Source organism: Procambarus clarkii, chromosome 39 (genome assembly GCF_040958095.1).
Source record: "Procambarus clarkii isolate CNS0578487 chromosome 39, FALCON_Pclarkii_2.0, whole genome shotgun sequence".
Classification (NCBI taxonomy): Eukaryota; Metazoa; Arthropoda; class Malacostraca; order Decapoda; family Cambaridae; genus Procambarus; species Procambarus clarkii.
The window spans coordinates 42,336,536-42,354,035 of NC_091188.1; the positions used below are offsets into that span (position 1 = coordinate 42,336,536).

Here is a 17,500-nt window from a genome sequence, read left to right on the forward strand (position 1 = left end):
TGCCTTCAGAAACTTGTGTAAGGACTCTTTCAGAACCCTGTATACCACTTATGTAAGACCAATCCTGGAGTATGCAGCTCCAGCCTGGAGTCCATACCTAGTTAAACACAAGACAAAGTTAGAGAAGATTCAGCGGTATGCCACCAGGCTCGTCCCGGAACTGAGAGGATTGAGCTACGAGGAAAGGCTAAAGGAGCTGAACCTCACATCCCTGGAAAACAGAAGAGTAAGGGGAGACATGATAACCACCTACAAAATTCTCAGGGGAATTGATAGGGTGGACAAAGACAAACTCTTCAGCACGGGTGGGACACGAACAAGGGGACACAGGTGGAAACTTAGTACCCAGATGAGCCACAGAGACGCTAGAAAGAATTTTTTCAGTGTCAGAGTAGTTAATAAATGGAATGCACTAGGAAGTGATGTGGTGGAGGCTGACTCCATACTCAGTTTCAAATGTAGATATGATAGAGCCCAGTAGGCTCAGGAATCTGTACACCAGTTGATTGACAGTTGAGAGGCGGGACCAAAGAGCCAAAGCTCAACCCCCGCAAGCACAATTATGTGAGTACAATTAGGTGAGTACACACACACACACACACACACACACACACACACACACACACACACACACATTCTCCTGTCTCCAGGAGACTTACCAGAAAGTTGGAAGACAGCTAACGTGGTCCCAATATACAAAAAGGGTGACAGGCAAGAGGCACTGAACTACAGGCCAGTTTCCTTAACTTGTATACCATGCAAGGTGATGGAGAAGATCGTAAGGAAAAGGCTCGTAGAGCATCTGGAGGGAAATAACTTTGTAACGCACCACCAACATGGGTTCAGATATGGTAAATCGTGCCTCACAGGTTTAATAGAATTTTATGACCAGGCAACAAAAATTAGGCAGGAAAGAGAAGGGTGGGCCGACTGCATTTTCCTGGATTGCCAAAAAGCCTTTGACACAGTACCCCATAAAAGGCTGTTTAAAAAGTTGGAGCAACAGGCAGGAGTAAAAAGGAGGGTGCTCCAGTGGATAAGGGAGTACTTAAGCAACAGGAAACAGCGAGTAACGGTGAGGGAGGAGACATCAGAGTGGCGAGATGTCACCAGCGGAGTCCCACAGGGCTCAGTACTTGGACCCATCCTGTTTCTAATATATGTGAACGATCTTCCAGAGGGTATAGACTCATTCCTCTCGATGTTTGCTGATGATGCAAAAATTATGAGAAGAATCAAGACGGATGAAGATAGACAGAGACTACAGGATGACCTGGATAAACTGGAGGAATGGTCTAGAAAATGGCTGCTAAAGTTCAACTCAGGAAAGTGTAAGGTGATGAAATTAGGCGAAGGGAGCAGGAGGCTGAACACAAGGTATCATCTGGGAGGGGAAATCCTGCAAGAGTCAAATAGAGAGAAGGATCTGGGGGTTGATATCACACCGAACCTGTCCCCAGAGGCCCACATCAAAAGAATATCATCAGCGGCATATGCTAGACTGGCCAACATAAGAACTGCCTTCAGAAACTTGTGTAAGGAATCTTTCAGAACCCTGTATACCACTTATGTAAGACCAATCCTGGAGTATGCAGCTCCAACCTGGAGTCCATACCTAGTTAAACACAAGACAAAGTTAGAGAAGATTCAGCGGTATGCCACCAGGCTCGTCCCGGAACTGAGAAGATTGAGCTACGAGGAAAGGCTAAAGGAGCTGAACCTCACATCCCAGGAAAACAGAAGAGTAAGGGGAGACATGATAATCACCTACAAAATTCTCAGGGGAATTGACAGGGTGGACAAAGACAAACTCTTCAGCACGGGTGGGACACGAACAAGGGGACACAGGTGGAAACTTAGTACCCAGATGAGCCACAGAGACGTTAGAAAGAATTTTTTCAGTGTCAGAGTAGTTAATAAATGGAATGCACTAGGAAGTGATGTGGTGGAGGCTGACTCCATACACAGTTTCAAATGTAGATATGATAGAGCCCAGTAGGCTCAGGAATCTGTACATCAGTTGATTGACAGTTGAGAGGCGGGACCAAAGAGCCAAAGCTCAACCCCCGCAAGCACAATTAGGTGAGTACACACACACACACACACACATAGTGTGTGTGAACAAATCCACAAGGACCGTGATGAGGATTCGAACCTACATGCAAGAGGATCCCATACACTACCTTAATCCTTAAAAGTGTGTAGTGTACTTACAAGTATACTTAAAACTTAAAAAAAACTTAAAAGTGCATAGTGTACTTACCGAGTTGGCTTCCTGGTGGAGGAGGGAGAGTCTGGAGGCTCGGTGATCCATCGCCAGACTGGAGACGGCCTCCAGCGTCTTCACCAGCTCCTCACACTCACTCATCCAACACCTGTCAATCACCGGGGCAATACACTAATAATCATTATAATAAAAGTAAAAAATAGTCTTGCCAATAGATGGCGACCAAACCATAGTATTGCCAATAGATGGCAACCAAACCATAGTATTGCCAATAGATGGCAACCATACTATTCTTACATTTTTGTAAAATCTATTACACACAAAAATCACAATAGCATGATGCATCAAATGAACAAATTTGTTCTCTTGTAAAGTCTATGTTTCTCTCGAGCGGAACTGAAGTGGTTGGGCATTTGTTCTTTCGCTTAATGTCTTTGTTCACCTGGCAGAAAATAGGTAACTGGGAATTACGAAATTCGTTTGCCAAAAACGCTGTGCATATTAGTGGCATTAGGCATAGTATATACTAGGTCTTACCTAGAGATACAACAGAATGTTGTATTTCTTAGAACATATTTATAAACTGTTGTGGGGAATGATTTATTATTTATAAACTGTTGAGGGGTTGCATCTTGAGAAACGTTTGTAATGGGTCTACGTAAAGCTTGATAAGCCTAAATACACGCTTCCTTCCCTGACAACAAGAATTAAATAAGACTTTACTTATTATGAAACACTTAATCACTTGAAGCATCTTACTTTCTAACATCTTATGAAACAGAACAATCCCAGTGCTACCTAGCTCAAGCCTGTTATTATTAACAACTTTCTACTGTGCACTGCCTCACATGGACAGGGATGGGTTCATAAGGGATGCAACTTAAAAATAATATAAATAAAATAGTTCTATATTCTTTAAAATGGACAAGCAAATTTAGGATAAATAGTTAGGATGTCGTTCAGAACACCTGAGTCAATGACATAGTTACACAGTTGGTGGTACAAGAGGCCAGGAGGTCTAAAGTCCTTTACGGTTTCACATTCAACATTGTAGTGTTCTAGTGAGTGCATTAAAGGTTTATCACAGAGTTTACAATCTGAGTATTCTGGTAGTGGCTCAGCTTCACTAACCTGCCAGATGTGCCTATAGCCAAGGGAACTACCATAATGACTACATCACATTGCCTGGTCCGGTTACTGGGCTGACCATAGCCAAGGTGAACTACCACAATGACTACATCACATTGTCTGGTCCGGTTACTGGGCTGACCATAGCCAAGGGAACTACCACAATGACTACATCACATTGCCTGGTCCGGTTACTGGGCTGACCATAGCCAAGGGAACTACCACAATGACTACATCACATTGTCTGGTCCGGTTACTGGGCTGACCATAGCCAAGGGAACTACCACAATGACTACATCACATTGCCTGGTCCGGTTACTGGGCTGACCATAGCCAAGGGAACTACCACAATGAGTACATCACATTGTCTGGTCCGGTTACTGGGCTGACCATAGCCAAGGGAACTACCACAATGACTACATCACATTGCCAGGATTTACTGGGCGCAATACCTTAACTGTAGCCTCTGTTTAACGCAACAGTAAAATGTGTACTTGGATGAAAAAACGATTCTTCGCGGCAGGGGATCGTATTCCAGGGACCATAGGATTAAGGACTTGCCCGAAACGCTACGCGTACTAGTGGCTGTACAAGAATGTAACAACTCTTGTATATATCTCAAAAAAAAAAAAATTAGAAAAGTTGTCATAGCTTTTATTACTGCAGCTTTCAGGTCTCTGGACATTTCTTAGTCCTTGTAAATCTGAAGTACTTTCTTTAATTTGCATGTTTCTAATAACTGCATTAGATGCACTTTAAAAATCACACAATATCATATATCCGGAAAATAATCCAGAGTTAAAAATTGTTAAGATAAACTTATAGAATAGTCTGCTCAGAAAATCTTATTTTCTGTCTCGAGTTTGATCAAAGAAAACGCACCAGCTTCTTGAAGGACATACCTAACTAAAGAATGGTTGTGAAGCCTATGGCACCATTTCTCCATGTGCCGTAAGCTGGACTTGGCACTAGCGACGCAGTGGTGCATCTCCTGGACCTCCGTGGTGGTGGAGGGGGCCAGGGAGTGTGGGGGAGACAGTGAGGGAGAGGGAGACAGAGAGACACAAGTCTCCAACATTGTCGCACCCCGTCTGACTTGGTCCAACACTTCCACCCGGATCTGTCATATGATAAGAATTTACAAATTTTACAAAACTGGCTTGAAAATATATATTAAACTAAATTAAGTAATATATATATATACCACCTTTAGTACAACTGTGGAGACCCATGGCCTCGGAAATGTAAATAAGAAGCATTCAGTGAAATGTTGCAAAACAGTGTGAATATTGCATGAACAACACGTGTATGGGCAGCCACCTTGCAGAAGACGGACCAGGCGTGGTGGTCCAGCTGTAAGGTGCCACCAAACTGAGGCGTCAACTGGTCCTCTGGCACTCTCTCGTGTAGCTGCTCCTCACTCACCAACTCCACCTAAAACATTCACATAATGCAGTCTTGTATCATACAATAATATTCTTAAAATATCCTTAAATAGTTCCTGCAGGAATATCCTTTCACAATACTCTATATCATCACAATGGTAAAAGAGGGCAAAATAATTTAATATAGCAACATGGAAGTCTGTTATATATATTATACATATATATACATATATATACATATATATATATATATATATATATATATATATATATATATATATATATATATATATATATATGTCGTACCTAGTAGCCAGAACGCACTTGTCAGCCTACTATGCAAGGCCCGATTTGCCTAATAAGCCATGTTTTCATGAAATAATTGTTTTTCGACAACCTAACCTACCTAACCAAACCTAACCTAACTTTTTCGGCTACCTTACCTAACCTAACCTATAAAGATAGGTTAGGTTAGGTTAGGTAGGGTTGGTTAGGTTCGGTCATATATCTACGTTAATTTTAACTCCAATAAAAAAAAATTGACCTTATACATAATGAAATCGGTAGCTTTATCATTTCATAAGAAAAAAATGTGAGAAAATATATTAATTCAGGAAAACTTGGCTTATTAGGCAAATCGGGCCTTGAATAGTAGGCCGAGAAGTGCGTTCTGGCTACTAGGTACGACATATATATATATATATATATATATATATATATATATATATATATGCGAACAAGCCTGAATGGTCCCACAGGACTATATGCAACTGAAAACTCTTTAGTTATATATATATATATATATATATATATATATATATATATATATATATATATATATATATATATATATATATATATATATATATATATATTGTGACAGTAATCTCCTTCAAGAGATTGAGCCTGCTCTTCCCTCCACAAACACGTCGTTGAAATTATATAAAACGACTATGGAAGACATGTCCAACAACAACAACAACACCAGCAAGGCTTGCCAGGGTGAGCAAAACATATGCAGCCAGCCACCTGTTCGGACTCAAACCACCAAACTACATGTTGATCGCTACCGGCTCCGCTGATTGGTCGCCGGTCTGGCTGCACCTGCACTCGCCCCCCCATACTACTTGATGTCTGGGGTCGCCCCAACCTCCTACCTCAGAATGTTCAGTGCTCTCGTTGTCACCACTCCTCCCGGCTAGACGCTAGCGTGTACTGAGAGAAGTGGTGGCTTAAAGCCAATATTCCAACACCTCCCATTTACTTTTGTATTGCACTTCTTGTTATTTTGCCTTAACGTAACTTTTCATTGTGTCATCTAATTATTCTTATTATTTTGATTGATTTTATTATAAGAATTTGTTTGTGCATTTTATTCATGTTTTGATTTAATTAACGTAATTAAAATTTCATTGTTAAAGTTTACTTGTGTTTTGTGTGTCTTCTCCTTACCTTACCACAGACGAAGTTCCAGTTTTTTCTATTTTTTTTTTATAACTATGTGACGAGGCCATACCCCTAGCCTTAAACAGCCGAACACCAACGCGTTACCGTCACAAGTTATATGGGGGCCTGTCCTAGGAGCTTCACTCAGGTACTGGTGCCAAGTGGTAATTTATGGTAAGCGTATTTAACTTTGTTAACGTAGCTTTACTATTTTTCATATTCAATTTCATTTTTTATAAGGTGCGGTGTATTGTGCATTACGAGAGTAACATATAGTGAAGGTGAGACAACTTTGGATTACGTGGTGACTGTAGGCCGCAGTCATACTCTTAATTGGTCATCTCTCCCTCCGTGTTATTACTCGTGTTTACCATCTATGTCCCTTGAATATTTCTCATTCTGACAGATCATCATATTGGTACCCTGGTACTGTGGTCTGCCCCGGGTCAAGAGTACCCAATCTTCTGCAATCTGACTGTAGGAGGACAAAGAGGGCCATAGTTCCTCTAGCTCGAACTTTAGTTGCTGAATTGGGACCTCAGCAGCAGTTCTCGTCACAAGTTGACACCTCGCACCCCTACACGTCAGTCAGAGATGATGATACATACAACGGTAGGGAATTAGCTTATTTTTTCAGAGCACAAAAGTTCGCTAATTCTGTAAGTATCATATTAAATTCAGTGGGGAAAACTTGCTTTATGTCCTATAGAGACTTGGCAAGGTATGCCTACATCCTTGGACTACCAATTTTACTTTTGAAGCATTTAACTGTTTCATTTGTTTTCGAAACTTTGTTTCATTTGTTAGTAGGATTTTCTTGCCCTTATTCTCTTACATGAGTACCGGGTACAAGATTTCCTGCGCCCTTGATTTAATTTAATCATTTAATATCTTTCACTTAACGTTAATTGTTAAAGATCACACAGGATAGGTACCAGTTGCCACGTTGTCCTGTTTCTGACATTTCACTATTGAATATTCGTGTACCTTTATTTGCTAATTTCACCATGTTTCGTCTCCAAACTTTCCGTGCAAATCCAGCAGGTGAAATAGGGACTTTAAGTCGTGCCAAGAGGACTGAATTACAAACTCTTGCACATGAGTATCAACTAGAAGTTCCCTACCAAGCCAACAAAAATGACCTACACAACCTGTTGCTGGATTACTATTTAGAGCAAGGTAAGATAGACTCTGAAACTCATGAAACTTACTATATTGCAGATAAAACTGACTTGGCAACGATGAAACTTAAACTAGAGCTGGCTAAGATTGAACGTGAGCAGCAAAGGGAAGCCCGCGAACAACAAGAACGAGCGGCTGCCATACGGAGGGAAGAACAAGAACGCGAGGCTGCTTTGAGGAGAGACGAACAAGAACGTGAAGCTGCTTTGAGGAGAGACGAACAAGAACGTGAAGCTGCCTTGAGGAGAGAAGAACACGAACGTGGACTCGCCCTCCACGAACGTGAGGTCGCCTTGCTCCATGAACGTGAGAGAGTACAGCTTGAAACAAAACAACGCGAGTTGGAAATACAACGCGAACATGACAAGCAACAAGCAACTCTGGCTCTAGAGTGTCGTCAACGTGAAATCGCCTTGGAAACTTCCCACTTCACTCAACGCCAGCAAGCTACTGCCAATCTTCCCGTCAGTTTTAATATATCACATGCAAGTAAGTTAATGCCATCCTTTGTAGAAGCAGAAGTTGATGTGTTTTTCACCACCTTTGAAACCCTTGCTAATCAACTCAGTTGGCCTGTCGACCAATGGGCCACACTTCTCAGAGTCCATCTTACAGGTAGAGCTGCAGTCACACTCAGTACTTTGGCGTCTGAGAATGACTACTACACTCTGAAACAAGCAGTGTTGGACGCCTACCTACTTTCCACAGAAAGTTATAGAAGGAAATTCCGTGACCACCTGAAGGCAAGTACCACTACCTTCCTTGAGTTTGCTAACACGAAACGGAGGTATTTCATGAAATGGCTGGAAGCAGCACATGTCTCTACTTTTACAGAACTCGTCAACCTGATGCTTGTTGAAGAATTCTTGAGACGTGTGCCACCTCCTGTCCGTCTCTACTTAGCAGATAAAGAAGAAACCGACTACCTGAAGTGTGCTAAGTCGGCTGACACTTACAGCCTCATCCACCGGCTGACACCCGAACCATCCTCCAGTAAGAAGTCGTGGTACAGTTACGAGAAGGTGAGCCCCGATCAAGCTGGTTCACAACTGTACTGCAAGTATTGTAGACTCTATGGACATACCATAGACAAGTGTGGTAAGTCTCAATACAAGGGAACCACTGACCAACAACGACCCAAACCAACTCCTCCTAAGTCCGGTAAGCCTGTGATGAATGTTGGTGTTGATGTTAATGATCTTTCTCTTTTCAGTAACCACCTGTATACTGGAACTGTCTCTGCCAACGGTTCAAATCCGGAGGGACGTTTCAAATTGAAGATCTTGAGGGACACAGCGGCTCTACAATCGATCATCTTGAAGTCGGCTGTGCCCAACATAGTCTACACCGGGGAAACAGTCTTCATCACTGACCTCACTGCTACCACTCCATACCCTCTCGCCAGAGTCCACCTGGATTGTCCCTACGTGAACGGGGAAGTCCAAGTCGCCGTCAGGGAAAAGCCTTTTCCCATGCCTGGAGTGCAACTTCTCCTAGGCAACGACTTGGCAGAAGACCTGCAACCGACCAACCTGATCGTCATGGACAAACCCCAGGTGTGTAACTCTGTGCCAATAAACCCTATTCTTGAGTATGTTCCAGCAGAGGTTCAAGAGAGTGGTGAAGTTTCTCCTCCGGTTCTCGTGACCACCCGTGCACAAGCCGCACGTCCACAGTCAGCTGACTCTACTGCTACCGCTGTCCCTCAAGACCCTCAGAAACTCCCCCCGCATCTGACCAAGTTGGAGTTCCGTAAGTTGCAGAGGGAAGATCTTACTTTAACACCATTGTTTTTCCAGGCTGAGACTCAACCCGACAGTATTCCTGGGTTCTTCCTAGAGAACGACTTGCTCTACCGCAGATATAGACCCAGTAAACTGAAGGAGGAGGACGATTGGGCCAACATCGAACAACTTGTGATTCCCACCAGCCTGCGGCCCACTATTCTACACCTGGCCCACGGAGCATTCTCCCACTACGGCTTCAACAAGACTTACCATGGGATTCGTCAAGACTACTACTGGCCAGGTATGGTAAATAACGTCAAACAGTACGTAAAACAGTGTCATACATGTCAGATGGCAGGCAAACCGAACGTCTCCATTCCCAGAGCACCACTGATTCCCATACAGGTGCCTGCGGAACCTTTCCACAGACTCATAATAGACTGTGTTGGTCCTTTACCTCGGACCAGTTCAGGTAACGCCTACATCCTAACCATCCTGTGTCCTACCACCAGATTTCCCATAGCAGTTCCAGTGAAGAACATCACGGCTGCTACGGTTATAAAACATCTATTGAAGATCTTCACTCAATACGGATTTCCCAGGGAGATTCAAAGTGACTGTGGCACCAACTTCACCAGTGATCTCTTCAAAAGGACACTGGAGGAGTTCAACATCAAACAGGTATTGTCCAGCCCCTATCATCCTGCTTCACAGGGTTCTCTTGAACGTAGTCATCAGACCATCAAAGCACTCTTGAAAAAGTTTTGTAGTGAAACCTCAAAGGATTGGGATAAGCAGATTGACCTAATAATGTGTATTTTCAGAAGTCTCCCCAATGAGTCCCTAGGAGTATCTCCTTATGAGATGCTCTACGGCCGTAAGTGCCGTACTCCCCTTAAGGCTTTCAAAGACTCTCTCAGAGATGCCACCTTCAGTGAGCATCAGAATGTGCCCCAGTTTCTTCAAAACCTTCAACACATTCTAGAGAGAGTCCATCGCTTTGCCCATGATAATCTATTGAAAGCCCAGGTGAGAATGAAGACTCATTACGACCAGACCAGCAAAGTAAGAAAATTCAAGCCGGGAGACTTCGTCCTTGCCTATTTTCCTATCCCAGGTTCACCTTTACAAAACAGATTTTCAGGACCCTACTGCGTCAAAGAGTGCAGAAGCAACAACACTTACGTCATAGAGACTCCAGATAGGCGGCGGAAGACCCAGCTGTGCCACGTCAACCTCCTGAAGCAATATAATGGTACTCCTCCCACTGTCTTGACTAACTATTCCACATTCACAGAACCCTACATCCACAGTGAGACCTTCCCAGCTTCTCCTCCCGAAAGCACTGACAAGGAGTCAGCGCTTTCTAATTCCGAAATCCTTAATGATTTTCCCAAATGCTTTCAGGATAATAATCGTGCTCCTATGCCCTCTTCTAATTCCACTCTCACCTCGTCAGATAAGCCCTTCATCCTCCATGTCGACGCCAATGGTACCGACGATGGTGGTGTCGTGATGCAGCAACGAGGCGAGAAGAATACACCTGTCAGCGACTACTGCTACAAGGAACGACGGAACAATTGGCAAGGAGCTACTCTTCCTCATCCTGAAGCTTCAGCACTTCACTTCACACCTGAAAAGTGCTCGGTCCACCATCAATACGGACCACACCACCCTACACCTCTTGCAGCACGCCCACTTCTCATCTCAACGTCTTCTACTATGGGCTTGCTACCTGCAGAAATTCAACCTGGAGACACGCTATACCAAGAGTCTGACAACACCATAGCCGATGCCCTCTCCAGAGTTTATGAAGTAGAAGCGACTCCATCCATTACTCCACCACATAACGACGTACTTCTTCCAGAACCGCAGGCTTCGGGGGAGAGTTGTGACAGTAATCTCCTTCAAGAGATTGAGCCTGCTCTTCCCTCCACAAACACGTCGTTGAAATTATATAAAACGACTATGGAAGACATGTCCAACAACAACAACAACACCAGCAAGGCTTGCCAGGGTGAGCAAAACATATGCAGCCAGCCACCTGTTCGGACTCAAACCACCAAACTACATGTTGATCGCTACCGGCTCCGCTGATTGGTCGCCGGTCTGGCTGCACCTGCACTCGCCCCCCCATACTACTTGATGTCTGGGGTCGCCCCAACCTCCTACCTCAGAATGTTCAGTGCTCTCGTTGTCACCACTCCTCCCGGCTAGACGCTAGCGTGTACTGAGAGAAGTGGTGGCTTAAAGCCAATATTCCAACACCTCCCATTTACTTTTGTATTGCACTTCTTGTTATTTTGCCTTAACGTAACTTTTCATTGTGTCATCTAATTATTCTTATTATTTTGATTGATTTTATTATAAGAATTTGTTTGTGCATTTTATTCATGTTTTGATTTAATTAACGTAATTAAAATTTCATTGTTAAAGTTTACTTGTGTTTTGTGTGTCTTCTCCTTACCTTACCACAGACGAAGTTCCAGTTTTTTCTATTTTTTTTTATAACTATGTGACGAGGCCATACCCCTAGCCTTAAACAGCCGAACACCAACGCGTTACCGTCACAATATATATATATATATATAGTTGACTGAGTTCCTTGTGAGTTGACTGTGAAAGGTCAATACTTTTAGTACTAATTTTGGGTTGGAATCAATACATATATTTCAGTATTGAGATATGATGAAGAGACCGGCGTGACGAGGTCAAAGGTCACCCCAGAGATCACTGGTGTGACCTTTGAAACCAGAATCAATACAGGTTTCAACCGGTTTATGTGCAGGTGGAATTGGGTGGCAGATTAACTTCAGCTATTACAGTAGTTAAAACATCCCCCCCCTCCCCCCCTCCTTCCTCTCACTATTCCCCACTACCCCTGTCATCATCCTGCACCATCCCCTCTCCACCTCTCACCCTCCTCTTCTCTCACTACACACCTCACTAACACCGCTCTGCTTCCTACTTGTCACCGTCCATCTCCACACTGTTCCAAGAGTTTGTTCCTCCATGACTTTGTTTACCTTCCGTGCCGCCCGGTGGTGTCCACGGCTACTCCAGCACCGTCTTCTCCATTCCGGTCAAAATACGATGTATTTAATGATAGACCCAAGCCCACGCGTTTTCAAACGCCAAGATCACAGCGTTGTAAGCCTCAATAGTTTCCATTCATTTAACGACATGTGTGCGCGCGCGGGTCGATAGCCAGAGGCCCGGGGGGAGGGGGGGGGCTGGCTATCTAATAGTTGGGTAATTAATGTAAACGAGGTCATACTACTGACGCCAGATTCACGAAGCCGTTACGCAAGCACTTACGCACCTGGAGCCAGATTCACAAAGCAGTTACGCAACCACTTACGAACCCGAGGCCAGGTTCACGAATCGGTTACTCAAGCACTTACGGACCTAGTGCCAGATTCACGAAGCAGTTACGCAAGCACTTACGAACCTGGGGCCAGATTCACGAAGCAGTTACGCAAGCACTTACGAACCTGGGACTAGATTCAGGAAGCAGTTACGCAAGCACTTACGAACGTGTAAATCTTTCCTCAATCTCTGACGGCTTTGGTTACATTTATTAAACAGTTTACAAGCATGAAAACTTGCCAATCAACTGTTGTTATTGTTATAAACAGCCTCCTGGTGCTTCGGAGCTCATTAACTGTTTAATAATTGTAAACAAAGCCGCCAAAGATTGAGACAAGATGCACAGGTTCGTAAGTGCTTGCGTAACTGCTTCGTGAATCTGGCCCCAGGTCCGTAAGTGCTTGCGTAACTGCTTCGTGAATCGGGCCCCAGTTTCGTAAGTGCTTGCGTAACTGCTTCGTGAATCGGGCCCCAGGTTCGTAAGTGCTTGCGTAACTACTTCGTGAATTTGGCTTCCGGTTCGTAAGTGCTTGCGTAACTGCTTCGTGAACCTGGCCCCAGAACCCAAGCAACCTACCTAACCTATCGAGGTCAAATCATAGAAAACGATACGACGTGTAGAAAGCGAGGAATTAGGCGAGAGGAAGCGATAAAGTAGGTGTGAATAGTGGCTTTAATCAATATGCTCACCCCGGGGTGACACGTGGTAATACGCTGACTGAGTGGCCCACAACACACTAGGGCGCCCAGAGGCTGTGAAAATTACCAGAGTTGTGTTATTAGTCAACTGAGAGTTTATTCCTGTAGCTAGGCCTATAGGGACTCTTGCTAGCACTTATATATCAATATATGTGTGTTGTCTGTCTGTCTGTCTGTCTGTCTGTCTGTGTCTGTCTGTGTCTGTCTGTGTCTGTCTGTGTCTGTCTGTGTCTGTCTGTGTCTGTCTGTGTCTGTCTGTCTCTCTCTCTCTCTCTCTCTCTCTCTCTCTCTCTCTCTCTCTCTCTCTCTCTCTCTCTCTCTCTCTCTCTCTCTCTCTCTCAGAGAGAGTGAGAGTGGGTGGGCAAGAAAGGTATTGACTAAGTCATTGCTGGCACACCTGTCAGCGCAGGTGTGTGATTGCCGGTTATATGACAAGCTCAACACCTGTGGCATCTACACCAGTGGTAGTGTGGCGTCGCCTACACCAGTAGTGGTAGATATAGATAGAAAGACGTAGGGGAATTTTAAACAAAACAGAAGCAGGTTTGGAGACAAAAAGTCTTAGCCTTAAGAAATGGCTGAGTACATTCACTGGCATTTATAAGACATAACTAGTACCGGTGCGTCTGCTTCCCAAGACTGGTCAGTGGGGCGACGGCCTCGCTGCTTGCTGGGTCGGAGTTCAATCCCCTATGGTCTAAGTGGTTGGGTACCATCCTTGTATCTCAGCTTCTGGACCTCCGATAATAGCTCTTTGTTCTCGTATCCCACCTCCTTGTCCCCATATCCCAGCTCCTTGTCCTCATACCCCAGCTCCTTGTCCTCATATCCCAGCTCCTTGTCCTCATATCCCAGCTCTTTGTCCTCATACCCCAGCACCTTGTCCCCATATCCCAGCTCCTTGTCCTCATATCCCAGCTCCTTGTCCTCGTATCCCAGCTCCTTGTCCTCGTATCCCAGCTCCTTGTCCTCGTATCCCAGCCCCTTGTCCTCGTATCCCAGCTCCTTGTCCCCATATCCCAGCTCCTTGTCCTCATATCCCAGCTCCTTGTCCTCATACCCCAGCACCTTGTCCTCATATCCCAGCACCTTGTTCTCATATCCCAGCACCTTGTCCTCATACCCCCAGCTCCTTGTCCTCATATCCCAGCTCCTTGTCCTCATATCCCAGCACCTTGTCCTCATACCCCAGCTCCTTGTCCTCATACCCCAGCTCCTTGTCCTCATACCCCAGCTCCTTGTCCTCATACCCCAGCTCCTTGTCCTCATACCCCAGCTCCTTGTCCTCATACCTCAGCTCCTTGTCCTCATACCCCAGCTCCTTGTCCTCATACCCCAGCACCTTGTCCTCATATCCCAGCACCTTGTCCTCATACCCCAGCACCTTGTCCTCATACCCCAGCACCTTGTCCTCATATCCCAGCATCTTGTCCTCATATCCCAGCTCCTTGTCCTCATATCCCAGCACCTTGTCCTCATACCCCAGCTCCTTGTCCTCATACCCCAGCTCCTTGTCCTCATACCCCAGCTCCTTGTCCTCATACCCCAGCTCCTTGTCCTCATACCCCAGCACCTTGTCCTCATATCCCAGCACCTTGTCCTCATACCCCAGCACCTTGTCCTCATACCCCAGCACCTTGTCCTCATATCCCAGCATCTTGTCCTCATATCCCAGCTCCTTGTCCTCATACCCCAGCACCTTGTTCTCATATCCCAGCTCCTTGTCCTCATACCCCAGCTCCTTGTCCTCATACCCCAGCTCCTTGTCCTCATACCCCAGCTCCTTGTCCTCATACCCCAGCTCCTTGTCCTCATACCCCAGCTCCTTGTCCTCATACCCCAGCTCCTTGTCCTCATACCCCAGCTCCTTGTCCTCATACCCCAGCTCCCCAGGCAGGGGGGAGGGGGGGGGAGGGTGAGGTTACCTTGTTACCTTGAGGTTACCTTGAGGTGCTTCCGGGGCTTAGCGTCCCCGCGGCCCGGTCGTCGACCAGGCCTCCTGGTTGCCGGACTGATCAACCAGGCTGTTGGACGCGGCTGCTCGCAGCCTGACGTACGAGTCACAGCCTGGTTGATCAGGTATCCTTTGGAGGTGCTTATCCAAGCAGGTAACATTATTTACACTCACCTGGAGTTCACTGTTGGTGATGAGGCGCCTGATAGAACGAGCTGTTGGTGTTGGCTTCACGACACACACGTGTACACCTGCACCCCACACCCGCTCCTGTACACACAACACCGGGTTAGTAATTATACTGTACGCACACACACACAGATACACACACACAGGGATATGATCACCACATTCAAGATTCTGAAGGGAATCGACTGGGTAGATAAAGACAGGCTATTTAACACAAGGGGAACACGCACAAGGGGACACAGGTGGAAACTGAGTGCCCAAATGAGCCACAGAGATATTTGAAAGAACTTTTTTAGTGTCAGAGTGGTTGACAAATGGAATGCATTAGGAAGTGATGTGGTGGAGGCTGACTCCATACACAGTTTCAAGTGTAGATATGATAGAGCCCAATAGGCTCAGGAACCTGTACACCTGTTGATTGACGGTTGAGAGGCGGGACCAAAGAGCCAGAGCTCAACCCCCGCAAGCACAACTAGGTGAGTACACACACACACACACCCTCCCCCCCACACACACACCCTCCCCCCCCACACACACACCCTCTCCCCCCCCCCCACACACACACACACCCTCTCCCCCCCCCACACACACACACCCTCTCCCCCCCCCCACACACACACACCCTCCCCCCCCCCCACACACACACCCTCCCCCCCACACACACACAGCCTTCCCCCCCAACACACACCCTTCCCCCCCCCACACACACACAGCCTTCCCCCCCACACCCTTCCCCCCCCCACCATCCCCCCCCCCACACACACACACAGTTTGATGAGGTGGAAAATCCAGGTACCAATGAAAGCACGAGCTTCATACATGGAACTCTGACAGTGGATGGGAAGAAGATTGTAATCTTGATACTCTACAATCCCCCACCAAACAGTAGAAGGCCCAGGCAGGAGTACGAGGACAGCAACAAGACATGTATAGATGAACTGCAGAGGACAGCAACAAGGCATGTGTAGAGGAACTGCAGAGGGGAGTAACAATAGCGTATAGAATGAGAGCGAAGCTGCTGGTCATGGGGGACCTAAATCACGGAGAGATAGATTGGGAATCGAGGAATCCCCATGGCGGGGAAGGAGACCTGGGGAGCGAAGCTGGTAGACGTTATTGACAGGAATTTCCTAACACAGCATGTGAAGGAAGACACTAGGGAAAGAGGAGGGGATACGCTCAGCCTATTAGACCTCGTTTTCACCCAGAATGCAGAAGACATCGAGCAGTTGGAACATGAAATACCACTAGGAGCCAGTGACCATTGTGTCCTAGTCTTTGACTACATGATGGAGCTTAAAATTGTGACCAAAGGACATGAGGTCCGGGAAAGGAGACTTGATTACAGAAGAGGGGACTACAGAAGGATAAGGGACTACCTGGGAGAAGTGCAGTGAGAGGAAGAAATTAGAGGAAAAACAGTGCAAGGTATGATGAACCAAGTCATATGGAAATGCAAGGAGGCTGAAGAGAGATTTATTCCAACAATAAAGGAAAAAAGCAGGAGGGAATATAATAACCCATGGTTTAATAGACAGTGTCAGGAAGCAAAAATGGCCAGCAGGCGGGAGTGGAGGAAGTACAGAAGACAAAGAACAGAGGACAACAGAAGCAGATACAACAGAGCTAGGAACGATTACATTAACATAAGACGAACATCGGAAAGGGACTATGAGAACGATATTGCAATCAAAGCGAAAAAACAACCTAAGTTACTACACAGTCATATAAGAAGAAAAATGTCGGTGAACGACCAAGTGACAAGACTAAGGAAGACAGAGGGGGCATATACCGAAAGTGACAAGGAAATCTGCGAGGCACTGAATGCCAGTTTCCATGGAGTGTTCACTACCGAGCCTGAGCAGCTCCCATTGTTGGAAGGGGTTACCCTAGATGAAAGACTATCAGATATAGAGGTGACAGCAGAGGTGGTAATGAAACAGTTGACAACTCTAGATGCAACTAAAGCAGTTGGACCAGACAAAGTATCACCGTGGATACTAAAAGAGGCAGCGCAGGCTCTCAGCGTGCCTCTGGCAATGATCTTTAATGAGTCACTTATGTCGGGAGAATTGCCCAGTTGCTGGAAGAAGGCAAATGTCGTACCAATTTTCAAGAAAGGTGATAGGGAGGCGGCACTTTACTATAGACCTGTATCACTGACAAGCATCCCCTGTAAAATACTTGAAAGAAT

At 45.6% G+C, this 17,500-nt stretch overlaps 1 protein-coding gene across 1 annotated transcript in view; it reads right to left on the minus strand.

The window, feature by feature from the left end:
* Positions 1-2,176: 2,176 nt before the first annotated feature.
* The window catches only part of LOC123748358 (uncharacterized), a 140,374-nt gene continuing 125,050 nt past the window's right edge, over positions 2,177-17,500 (minus strand). Inside the window, exons 5-8 of the mRNA XM_069338422.1 lie at positions 15,292-15,387; positions 4,676-4,789; positions 4,258-4,475; positions 2,177-2,375 (exon numbers count right to left, since the gene is read on the minus strand). Coding sequence (XP_069194523.1) covers positions 2,192-2,375; positions 4,258-4,475; positions 4,676-4,789; positions 15,292-15,387 — 612 coding nt within the window. The 3' untranslated portion in view covers positions 2,177-2,191. The remainder of the gene's footprint in view (positions 2,376-4,257; positions 4,476-4,675; positions 4,790-15,291; positions 15,388-17,500) is intronic.